Below are 12,901 nucleotides of genomic sequence, written 5' to 3'. Positions count from 1 at the left end.
AAGGAGTACAGTATTCCACAAGAAACAGAAGCTTCCAGAACGACACAGAGCTGTTAACTGGGATTCCCCAGATATAGGCAGTCAGTATATATGGGATTGGATTGACAAGGATGTTTCAAGGTTGTTGACAGCACCTTGGAGCAGAACTAGTAGAAATGTTACCAGTGAAGGGAGATGAAGAAAGTAGGCACCATATGTGTGAGCAGAAAAGCTGCGGGAGTTTGCAATAAATTCAAGTAGAAAGAATCCAAAGGTCAAGAATGTTTGAAGGTAAGAAGCAGCCGACTCCAGGCTGTCGAGTTCCGTCAGTGTATGAAACAGGCAAAAGTCACTACCCTTGTATAGTTTCCATTCGTGGATGTGGCAAAAACCGGGATCCTGTATGCACAGTGGGCTTTCAGGTAGGATTGGGGTTAAGGAGGTCAGGTGAGAGAAGCCTGTGGATGCTTCTAGAGAAACTCGGTCAGAAAATAGCCACGGAAATGCATAGTACTTACGCCCCAGTGGTTTCGGGTTTTGAGGGACAAAGCCGGAAACTAAAGAAATGCCTCTAAAGTGGAAGTTCAGATACCTGTTTGGGCCACGAAAAGAGCCCCCTACCCCACTGTCTTAGTCTGTTCAGGCTGCTATAACAGAATACCACAGACTAGGGGACTTTGAAACAACAGAAATTTATTCTTTCCGGTTCCGAAGGCTGGAAGTCTGAGATCAGGATGCCAGCATGGTCGGGTAAGGGCCCTCTCCCAGGCTGCATAGAAGAGTACTGAGCCCATTCACGGGGGCTTCCCCCTCCTACGTAAGCACCTCCCAAAGGCCCCGCCTCCTAATACCGTTACCTTGGGTGCTAGGATTTCAGCATATGAATTTGGCGGGGACACAGCCAGACTATAGCACCTCCTGAATCACTACTCACCAATCCCCCTCCTACGCTGCCTGCTGCCCTTTGTAAGTACATGGTAGAGCAAGAATGCAAAGTCAAAATGCTGGTAGCTTGTTCTAATGGGATGACAGTCAGGGCTGTTACTTTCTGCGAAATGATCCTTTATTTTAGGTTTTTAAATGATTGATGCATCCTAATTTTGTATGATCAATATTTAAGCACTTTCTTGGAATTTGCATGTTCCCATGGTATGTAGGACGATATTCCTGTTAGTGTTATAAGTGCTGGGCTTCATCATTTTAATTCAGGATAACTATACTTAATAGTCATCACTTTGAAGACGAATATGTTTAAATAAAATGTCAATCAACAGGTTTTTATATAAACAAGGAGGTAGCAGTTATTTAGAGACAATGTTCATAGTCTCATTTATACATTAGATGGACTGTAGTAGGTTCAGGCTTAGCAAAAAGAGAGTTTAGGAGGATTTCCTGTGCAATAACAGCTCCAGAACAAATTATTTTATGACTCAATTAAGTAGCATTGACCTACTGTGTGTGTATGTCTTCCTCTCAATTTGAGTTTTTCTAAGAGAAGCTCACGGCTATTTCAGTCCCTCAAAGATGCAGTGTGCACTAAAATTATAATCATTCATGAGCTCATTCATGAGCCTCCTGAAATCGCCGAACCTTTTAGTCATATTAAAAGCGCACGTGTGTTGAGTGTGCTTTGGCAAGAAATCCGAGGCTTTATCATCAAGTCTAAGTACTTGGAGATTGTTTGGCCTTGAGGAACGAAGGGTCTTTACCACCCCTGCTCCCCGTCTCTCTCTCTTCCCTCTCCGCTAATCTCAGGCCCCTTTGAGGGGCCACATCCAGGCCTGCCCTCCCCTTAAGGGCTTAATGCCTTCCTTATTTTCCCATCAAAACTGTTCTCCACACAGCAGCCAGAAAGATCTTTTAAAAACACATGTCTGTTCTTGTCACTTCTCCACTTAAACCGCTTCCAATTATAGTAGGATGATGTTCCAAATTCCTCTCATGGCTTCCAAGGCCTCGCCTCTTTGGCCCGTGCACCGCTCCGTCCCCACTGCCTTCCCCTCTCCCGACACCCTCATCCTGACTCTCCTGCCAGAGACACGTCTTTGTCTGCACACCACCCCTGTTCCCCCTCTACCTGGAAGGCCCTCTGGCCCTTACCTCCAAGCCCTCTCAGCCTCAGATTTCACATCCTTGCCCTGACTCCCAGATCTGAATTTGCGCCACGCTCTACCACCCAGCCACGTGTTCAGTACCTTTTTTACTTCTATCCCCTGGGACCACTGCACTGAGATGATTGTATGATCACGTGAGAATGGCTGTCCCCATCCCTAGAAGCAGATGATTGTATGATCACGTGAGGATGGCTGTCCCCATCCCTAGGAGCAGATGATTGTATGATCACGTGAGGATGGCTGTCCCCATCCCTAGAAGCAAAGCCCCTGGGGATCCCACTGTGAGGACCCCACTGTGCTTCTCTTTTCCCCTTGACTGATTTAGTGAATGCATTTTTCTCTCCCTTTCCCTCCGGGCTAATCTGACTCATCTCTGTGACTGAGTGAGGGCTGCCTAAGCTGTATTCCTCACCGCCCTGCTCTCACTTGAGGGAATCTGAGGGACCCTCCACCTATGGGTTGGGATCTCTGCACCTTCACAGGCCAGGAGGAGAGAGAAGTTCAAACAGGAAGTTTCTGTGGGAGACTATTTGCTTACTTGCAGCATCATCTTACTCGGGCTTCATTCTAGAATTCTTAAGCGATTCAGGTTTGGGAAACTTCCTCCATTAGAGCTATAGTTGTGATTATTGCCCTCCAAACTACAGCTCTTGCAGGTTACTCATGAATTAAAAATGGCCGGGAGCTGGCAAACAGATTTCGCCTCCATTTAGGTATATCTATATTAGAGCCGAAGGATGAATTAAACATCACTGAAGAAGAGGCAATAGAAGTTCTCTGTGCCTGTTAGGTCAATGCTAGAGAAATCAAGAAACAAGGAAAAAGAATAAGCCGGCAGTAAGAGGTAAACTCGGTCCAGCCAGTGATCTGCTGTGAGAGAAGCAGTACATATGGCGCTAAAAGGGTAAAAAGAAAAATTCTGCATGAAGGTTTCCCTCTACAACTGCTTTACTTTTTCCCCTTCTCCTCTTCACATGTTTAAGAATTTTCTAGATCTCTGGGATTTTAGAGCAATGTGCCATGTCTGTTTTCCCACCATCCATTACACATACAGAAGTTGTGAAAGAACTCTTGCCAAGAAACAGAAAAGGGGGGGGGCCTATACTTTACCTCCCTATTCTAAGTTACTCTACCGCATAATCAGGATACTTTCAGAGAAAGTACAGGCAACCTGTTTGTCATTACATTTCATGAACTCAGCTTTAATACTTTGGGAGACCCTAGTACAGATGTAATGAATGGGACATGATGACACGACATATGATGACATGACATATGACATATGATGACACCCCTGGTAGAGTCCCCTCTATGCTTCCCCAACCCTGGACACTGCCCACCATGAGCTGTCATTAGCATGTCCCTGTTCTGAGCACATGTGCATCGCCCCGACCCTCAGGTGTTCACAGCAAGGCCTGTCGATCATCCTCATGGCTTCCTGTTTTTAATGTTTTTCTAGAGTTGATATCCCAGCCTAAGGATGTTATTTATGTTTTTCCTGAAACCTGAAGATCCCCTAGGTGGATGGGGTTGGTGGCAAAAGGCAGGGGACAGTTGCTGGGAAGGCTTGTACCCAAAGCTGAGGTCCGCACCTGGCTGCTGCGGAACGTGGTGACAGTTGCGTGCTGGCAGCCTAGATGCCTTGGCAGTGGGCAGCAGCTCAGAGAACACCCAGGAAAGCCCTCAGTGTGTCAGGAAAGCCTTGACTTCCAGGGTGGGGAGTTCCGCCCCACTGGGACCCCTTCTTCTCTTGTCACAGAGGATCTAGCTAGGGTTCAGGCTGCCGGCCTTTATTCTCTGTGTGTCCTGCTTGGCAAATTGAGACTGGCCTTTAGAATATGACATATGTCTACTATGCCCCCTCCTCCAGCAGACACCACCCAACTTTTATATCTGGCTCCTAGGCTACAGCTGGGCCATGTGGGGCCATTGCGCGGAGTAGAGAAAGGTACCCCCGGCTCTGGGTAGCAGCAGCCCCAGCCTGGGGCTCAAGGCTGTGCAGCCTCCCTCGGCCTGGGGGCTGCTCTGCCAGCCTCCCAGCCAGCCTTCCTCGGTGGCTCTGGGGGGGACAGTGAAGGGGCTGAGACATGGACCAGGTTTTAACCTTCCTAAGACTGTCATCTTTTGTCTTTTCTCAGAAAACATTAGGATAGCCAGTGGCATATCTCCACCTTGATTTAAGAACAGGCTTCTGGCCTCACTAGCCTGAGGATTTCTTCCCTGCACTGACTTTGCTTTGAAAACTGGCCAATTGTAAGTTAGAGGTTTTTTTTTTTAAGATTTTGTTAACCCAAATCAGTTCTGATGGCTGAAAGGCTTTACTTACTTTCGTTCAGTTATTTCTGGGCTTTCTCTCCTGGGCTCTTCCCTTCTCCTTGGACTCTTTTGCCATGTGGGTATGAAAGTAGGCAGTATATTATAAAATTACTTTAGAACATCTATTCTTTAAATTCTTATTTCTCCATAGCTCCCTTTAGCAGACAGGTCAGTGGATGTATTGTGGGTCTTTATATTGTGTGTATCAACAGCCTCAGTAATAAGAAGTCACTTAGAGAGTGTTCTTCCCTAAAGCTGGACACTCTGCTTGGGAAATATCGTCAGATATATTGGGATTAGTTTGACCAATTCTTGATCGTTTCTTACTACTACAGTAATCATGTATTAAGTGCCTAATATGTGCTGGGCACTTCTCTAGATTTTATTTCTCATCCTCCCAATGGCCCTGAAAGATGGGTGATATTATCCCAGGAAACTGAGGTAAGTAACTTACTCAGGTTCACACAGGTGGCACGTGGCAGAATCAGAATTAAGACCCCTTTCTTGTGTGATTCCAGCATCTACGCGCTTTCCGTTACATCAGAGGCGCTTGGGTTTTTCCACTGAAGTTCTCTGAATGTAGAGGAAATCAATACATAACGCCTTGGGTCTAGACCCTTTGTAGCTAGAAGTAGCCAGAAGCAAGCTCAAACTTCCTTTGAAGTCGCATGTGCTTTAATCTTTAAAATTTATGCAGATTTAGTTTTCTGCTCCATAATATAAAAGTAATGCTTTAAACTATTTGACATAGAATAAAATGTTAAACTCTAGGAAGAGCTCCTGTTAACCCTTGTCACATACCCTCTTGCCCTTGTGACAAGGGTTAACTGAAGGCAAACTGCCCTCAGTTTGAGAAGGGCAGCATTGCACCATGATGCATCTCAGTTAAATTCTTAGTTCTACCGGTTTTGTTTGTTTGTTTTTTTTGTGGTACGCGGGCCTCTCACTGTTGTGGCCTCTCCTGTTGAGGAGCCCAGGCTCCGGACGCACAGGCTCAGCAGCCATGGCTCACGGGCCCAGCTGCTCCGCGGCATGTGGGATCTTCCCAGACCGGGACACGAACTCATGTCCCCTGCCTCGGCAGGCGGACTCTCAACCACTGCGCCACCAGGGAAGCCCTCTACCGGTTTTGTTGATAACCCTTTCAGGTATGGAGCAGCCTGTCATTTGGCCAATCTACAACCATAGACGTCTTTCTAACAGAGAATAGAATCCCTAACACTTCATAGGCAAATCCTAATTTGGTCTTTGTTGATTCTTCATGGAGATCTTTGAGTGACATCTGTCTGGTTGGAAGTTGAGAGATTATTTAATTTTGTGGTTTGTAAACTTTTCTTTTTTAGGAGCAAAAGTCATCTTTCAAATGAAATTGCTCTTAGAACTCTAAATTATATATCAGCTAAAAATGAAGACACTCTAGTTGAAGGTTCTGCTTCCATGGTACCCTTGCCTGAGGGTCCTCCAAGGAGCCCAGGGTTCTGCAGAAATAGGTTTTAAAAACCCATTGCACCCACTCCCCACCCTCCAGCTCTGGCAACCACCGATCTGTTCTCTGTATCTCTGAGTCTGAGTTTTTTATATTTATATATTTTGGATATTAACCCCTTATCAGATATATGATTTGTAAACATTTTCTCCCATTTAGTAGGTTATTTTGTTGATTGTTTCTTCTGCTGTGCAAATACTTTTCAGTTTAATGTAGTCCCACTTACTGATTTTTGCTTTGATTGCCTTTGCTTTTGCTGTCAAATCCAAAAAAAGTCATGCCAAGACCAACATCACGGAGCCTACAGCCTATGATTTCTTCTAGGAGTTTAATGGTTTCAGGTCTTACGTTCGAGACTTTCAACCATTTTGAGTTAATTTTTGTGTATGGTGTAAGATTGTGGTCCAGTTTCATCCTTTTGCATGTGGCTGTCCAGTTTTCCCAGCACCTCCTTTGTTGTAAATTAAGTGACCATATACGTGTGGGTTTATTTCTGGGCTCTGTATTCTGTTCCATGCATCTGTGTATCTAATACATTATTTTTAAATTCAATTCAGCAATGACATTTATGAAACAGTTAGAAATTTGCACTTGACTGGATATTATGGAGATGTTGTTACATTTCTTAGTTGTGATAGTGGTGTTATGGTTTTGTTTGGAGGAAGAAAAGAATCCTTACCTTTTAGAGATTCCTACTGAAATATTTATGGATTAAATGATATGATATATGGAATTTGCTTCAAAATAACTCTGAGAGGGGCAAGTGGATAGGATTGTAGATGAAATAACATTAGTCATGAGTTCATAATTATTGAGGATGGATGTTAAGTATGCGGTGTGGTATTCTTTCTATTTTTATATATGTTTGAAAATGTCCATTCACATTCCCGAAGTCAACGATAAGTGTTAATATCCTCTTATGTACAAGACAGGGTACCCTGTTTTGCAGGAGATCGATGTTTCACAAGTGCAAGGGGCCTTGTTTGCTTGTTCTCTGCAGTAAGCCCAGTGTCTAGGACACAGTCTGCACATAGTAGATGCTCAGTACAAACACACGCGGAAGCCCAGCCCGCACTCTGCGCCCCAAACGGCTGCTCTGTTTTATGTTCCCAGGAGTGGCAGCCCTGGTAACATGTTCCAAGTAGGTCTGAGCCAAGCTCAGACCTAGTGCTATGGAGTTGAAGGAAGGCGGAGTCCTGTTCATTTAGGAGTCAGCAAGGTGCTTCCCTGGAGTTCATGGAAATTGACATTGAGGTGCCTGAGACAAATTGCATCCAAAACAACATCTCTAAGCAAAGCAAAATTGCTCCTTTAATTTAACATGAATTATATCTTTCAGGAGCCTGTTAATGTAGTTGCTAACAGTGACAGGAATAGGTCAAAAGGCTGTAGGGGGTCATAGAACCTTCTTAGAACATAACCTAGCCCATCTGCTCTCTCTGAGCCTGTTTTGTTCAGAGTCCAGCGTAATATTATGCCCAGAAGTGTGCTTTGATCAGTGCTTTCTCATGAGGAAGAAAAGTAGATAGTATCATAAGAAAGTGGAAAAGCAGAACTGGGGAATTATCAAAGGAAATGTCAGGAATGCAGGGTGATGGATTGGTCCCATGTGTACGTTGGAGTGATTAGTTAACTCAGAGGCAGAGAAAAATCATGATTTTAAATGTTTGCGTGCAGGTGTTAGTATAGTTGCCTCAGAACGAGAAGAAAACAGGATTAAAAAAAAAAAAAACTAGTCACATCTTGACTAGAAGAAGGCTCTTTTGAGAACTCGTCAATGTTACTTTACAAACACCATTCAAATCTACCAAATGGGCCAGATGGCTGCTCAAATACTGCATGCTGCCAGCTGCCCATTGCTACAGATGAAGTCTTTTCTGCTGACGTTTGTGTAACCCACAGGCACGTTATAGAGTGTTGATTCCTTTGGTGCTGTTTAACATTTATGTGTCATCATAATTATAAACCATAAATATACATGACACCACGCAATAAATAAAATTGCCCAGCTTTTCACTCTGAAAGGGGAGGAGGCTGTACTGATTACCTGAGAAGAGACGATGTCTTACGCTCACTTTCCATTCTTCATAAATGTCACTCCTCTCTTGTTGGGTGCTCTACCTGCATGCTTTACGCTCGCCAAGCCTTATCCCTTCCAAACAGCACAGACTCCCAAGGCTAATGTGTATCGCTGAGCCCCAGGTTTTAAAGCAGGCCTGGACCAAAAGTTAGGGGGAGACAATTCAGGGGAATCCACGTAGTTCTAAATGAAGCCGAACTATTGTATTTGACAACGAATCGAAAGTTCTTGGGAGGTCACGTAACGGGCAGGTGTACCGTGTAAAAGGAAGTTGGTAAATGGCGATGAATCAGCTTCTTTCAAAACAGACATTTTCTAGAGATGCATTTCTTTTGGCTTTGAAAGACAGTTGATTCAGTGCTATTCACCTGTTAAGAAGGCGGCACTTTTATTCGTATCTGCATCTGCAAAAACCAAATGTCTTTTCCCTCCTCAAAATCCTGAGCGTGTGTTTGAGAGCACGAGAGGCTTGGCGAGAGGTGGAGGGGGAGGGTAAGAGCCCGCACCGTTTGGTTAATCAGCCGCAAATACATGGAGGAACGGGCTGTGATAGAACTCCCTCCCCAACAGGGGCTCTTTCAGTCTCATCCGGGAAGACCTCTTTAGAACACAGCATTTTTATTTTAGGCCCCAGAGCCCAGACAGCACGCTCCATGGCTCTATAAATACAAGACTCAGATGCTTCCTGACACCCAGCGTTTCTGCTTCTTAACATGTAAATACGTGAATGTTCAAAGTGAGTAAATATCCGTACCCTGAGTTTACAATCTTGTCTTTCAGAAGTATCGACAGTACATGGCAGGACTTCTGGCTCCTCCTTATGGTGTTATGGAAACAGGCTCTAACAATGACAGTAAGTGAAAAACACGAACATTTTGTATATAAAAGTCTGTTGTGCGGCATGTGTTTCCATGTGACACAAAAATACTTCCTACACCAGCTTGACAGTAAGTCTCCAGACTCTCTTGTGGATAAACAGACCCACCAGCCCACACTTGAGTTATTTTAAAAAATTGTTCCTATAGTATCATTTCGTGGTCTGAGCTGATAGAGGGAGGTGTGCTCTGGTACTAGTTGGAACTTCAGCATGCGTTCCCAAAATACCTTCATTTTAAAGTGTTGTTTCTGGGCTCTTTTAAAAATGGGGTTCAAGAACTGTGTTTGTCGTAGACCCCTGAGAGCCACACCTCTTGCTTCCTTTGATGCTACTGATCAAGGAGAGAAGCAGCGGGATTCGTTCTTTCTTCTTCTTAAGTCGTGGCCTCTTCCAATTCCAGGCCTTTTGTAAGAGATCTGGAATCAGCCAGATGAGTCTCTGGCTGATCATAAAAGAAAGGAAGTTTTTCTCTGTGATGCTCTTTTCTAATGGGTGCCCACGAGACTCGAAGAAATACTGTGTCCTGAGTCTGTTTATCTGTTCATGCATGTCAGAAGCATCTTTTTAGCACTCGATACCATCCCTGGGAGTTGCTCGTTGAGGCTCTGGGTCCCCTTACTTGGCTCTTGTCCATATATGTGTTACGAGGCAGCGAGCCCTGGGGTTTCTGAAGCTGTAGCACTTCAACACTGACACACTGATGGATCGAGCAGTACTTCCACTCCAAGCGTCTTCAGAGCCAGAGCCACCCTTCCCATCCTCTTCCTACCTCCTTGAATTCCCACTCTCATTTTCACGCTCAGACTTGTCACTCTCTACAGGTGACCCTCCTTCCCGCCTGACCAGGATCTTAAGTGAGCTTCCGTCCCCTCTGTTTCCCAGTTTCTGGGCAGCCTGTGCCCTCTCTTTCTCTGTTTCTCTTCTGTCCTTGGAGAGGTGGGTGTTGGAGGGCAGATCTCTCTTTCCTTTCATTTCTTCCCCTGTTCTTGATTTTTCTCCCCTGGCTGATCTAGGGATGACCAGTAACTGAACTGGAAATCCCAGCTGTGCTGTCTCCTAGCTGTGTGACTTCCGTTAAGGCACTTAGTGTCTCTGTGCCTCGGTTTCCTCATAGGATGGTTGTGAGGATTAAATGAAGCAAAACGTGTCAAATGTTTAGAAGCAAATGTGCCGGGCGTATAATAAGCACCCAGGTGATGTGAGCTATTATTTCCTCACCACCAGTTACTCTTTAACCCCTCAAAGTCTTCCTTCTGCCGTATACTTCTTGACTCAAGCCATCTGAATTCTCCAGTGACCAACCAATAGCCAGCCTCAGTCATTACTATTACACACTCTCTATGACTGGGTAAGATTTTCCATGTTCGGACGCCATCCTCCCTTGGGTCCCAGCCTCCACTGCATTATCCTGGTTTTCTTGTATCTCTCTGGCCCCTTGTATTCTTTCATGGGTATTCTTCCCCTCAGCTGGAAGTTCAGACAGCCTTGGCTATTTTTCTCTTTTTTCCTCTATACTGACCCCTCCACCATTGCATCCTTTCTTGCAACTGATACAAATCTGTTTGAGTCTTACCAAGGGCAGCCTAACTTTCCAAGTGACTACTGATCTCATTCTCTTTCCACCCGGAAGTCCTCCTGGTCTCATGCACTCAAAATATCAGTAACGGAATACATCGTGATTCCCACAAACCATCCTTCCTCCTGAAAGTGTATTTGCATTCATAACTCCACTGTCCTCCCATACCAGGTACTAAACCTCCACTGTTTTGGGGTCCTCTTTTCTCTCACCTCCACCCCCCTGAAGTTAATCACTTGTCCATCCCTTGTTCCTTCCTCTGTAGTGTTCATATTCTTTCTTTTCTCTCCCCTCTGCAGCCCCCTGGCTGAGGGCCTCATCACCCTTGACCTGAGAGCAAAGATGGCTCAACTGGCTTTGAACCTTCATTATTTCACTCTTGGTGTACCCTACACCTGACTTTCACAGAACTTCTTTAATTTACTTTTTATTATGAAAAATTTCAAGCATACAGAATGATACAGTTAATACCTGTATTGTCATCACTTTAATTAATATTAAACTTTAATACTTAAATAAGATTAGTAATAATTTGATAGGTATTTTCATATTATTATTTTGCCATATTTCCTTCTTCTAATCATATATATACATTTCACCCCAAATACTTCAGCAGGCATTTTTGAAAATACAGACTTTTCCATGCAAAAACCACACCATTATCATACCTAATTACTGGTATGATTTTCCTTAATAATATCCACCACTCAATCCAAGTCCGAATTTCCCCAACTGAATGTCTTTGTAGTTAGTTAATCGTTCAAACTGCGCTTCCATGAAGGACCGTGCCATTGCCTCTGGTTTTTATGTCTTAGGTGTCTTTTAATTTTGAAAAGTCTCTTCCCTCCTTTTTCTTGATCATACCACTCTGTTGGACAGAACCTTTAATGCTGGTCCACGGCCAGGCATAGAAGGTGAAATTCCAAGACTTCTAATGCCTTAGCCCAACTTGCAAGTTCCTGCATGGCCTGAGAGCACGTTTTCAGTATTATTTCTCTACAGATACCCTAATTTCTATCCACTCTGATACGATGATTTGTACAACTGTGTGTTTATCTTATTAAACCTCCTAGAAAGTAAGCTTCTGTTACAACCCTGTATCTCCTCATTAGTCAACTCTAGTCCTTTCAAATGGTCGTTGGATGGATGGATAAATGGATGGATGAGCTCAAGACGAATTTCAGAGTGCTGACATTGGGCCACGCTTACTCTTTCTGGCAGATCCGAGAACTGATGGCAAACATGTTCATTAATACTCTGCTCGAGAGGACAACCCTCTCTGTCCCCTTGTTTCCTGCCTGCGCTGTTATGTCCCGATACTATCCCAGGTTGGGGGTCAAAGTTTAATTAGGGTATGTTTCCTAATAATCTATTCTTTTCTTACCCCTCCTGCTTACTGCTGCCTATTAGGATGGGCACTCGGTGCTTTTAATGCCAATATTTTAAGTCCTGTATGGCCCCTTATTAAACACATAAAGTCCTGCTTACTCAGAATTTGGATGTACTACATTTTTGCATTGCAAACCCCCTCACGCCACCCCAGTAGTTCTAAGCTAGGTGCAAGCCACACATCAAAACCACCTGGACTTCTGTCGCTTCAGTATAGGGCCACTTGTTCTCACTGTCCTGGGGCCAGTAAGCTCTGCTGGGGCTGGTGACCTTCCAGTGTGGCCGCCCTTACCATGGCAGAGTAGCAGACCCAAAGGAAGTGCAAAGGACCAGTGCCAGCCTGGACCGAGTGCTCATGAAATGTGTGTAAATGAGTGAATGGACGAATGATTAACTTATTTGCTAAGAAAATTGAGACACCCCTGGAAACAGCCATTGCCTGCTGGGACCTAACTTGGAAGCAGCAGTGGTTTGCTTTGCCCAAAATAAAAGTTGTGTGCTAGTAGTAGTCTTTATGTGCGACCTGCCCCCAGGTTCAAATCCCTGGAGCGGTGTCAGGGGGTTTGCCTTGGAAAAATACAATCCGTGCAACTTAAGAGTTGATGTGTTCGTCTAAAATTCTGAGTGTTCTGGTGCCCAAGACAGAGTAATTGCTCTGAGACAGTTGCTCACATGGTGTAAAATAAGCAGGGCTGGATTTTCACCTCTAGGAGAGTAAAGCGTATGGTAGAAAAGCAAAATAAGTATGAGATTTTCTTGTCTGGTACCCAGCCCTGCTCCTGATTCATTGATTTATTTATGTTACAGGTTTTGGTAGGTGCTGCTACGTTTCTAAGCAGCATTATGTACGTTTTTATGGAAAGACATATTGAAAACACCAAAATGTTACTTGGTTTGATTCAGCAGGGGATTTCATTGCCATTTTGCAAGTTGATCTTACAGCTCATGCTCTTTCTCTCTCTCTTTCCTCTTCTAGGGATTCCCGACAAGGAGAACGTGAGTAGCTACTCTGTCTCTGCCTAATTTCTAAAAACTGTCGTAAGGTAAAAAAATAATTGTGGTAACGCTACCATCAAAGAGAGCT

The 12,901-nt window shown here is 44.3% G+C and overlaps 1 protein-coding gene across 4 annotated transcripts in view; it reads left to right on the top strand.

Annotated features, from left to right (window-relative positions):
* RAPGEF4 (Rap guanine nucleotide exchange factor 4) overlaps window positions 1–12,901 on the top strand; it is a 238,044-nt gene that overhangs the window by 90,962 nt on the left and 134,181 nt on the right. For 2 of the 4 annotated variants that reach the window (XM_060152643.1, XM_060152644.1), the window contains exons 1-2: window positions 8,756–8,828; window positions 12,794–12,813. In XM_060152643.1, coding sequence (XP_060008626.1) covers window positions 8,771–8,828; window positions 12,794–12,813 — 78 coding nt within the window. In that variant the 5' untranslated portion in view covers window positions 8,756–8,770. Of the gene's footprint in view, window positions 1–8,755; window positions 8,829–12,793; window positions 12,814–12,901 lie in introns of those variants that run through there. The other 2 variants (XM_060152641.1, XM_060152639.1) reach the window with 1 other exon arrangement.

The sequence above is a fragment of the Lagenorhynchus albirostris genome, chromosome 6 (genome assembly GCF_949774975.1).
Source record: "Lagenorhynchus albirostris chromosome 6, mLagAlb1.1, whole genome shotgun sequence".
Lineage (NCBI taxonomy): Eukaryota > Metazoa > Chordata > Mammalia > Artiodactyla > Delphinidae > Lagenorhynchus > Lagenorhynchus albirostris.
This window is presented reverse-complemented; position numbering and strand designations above follow the sequence as displayed.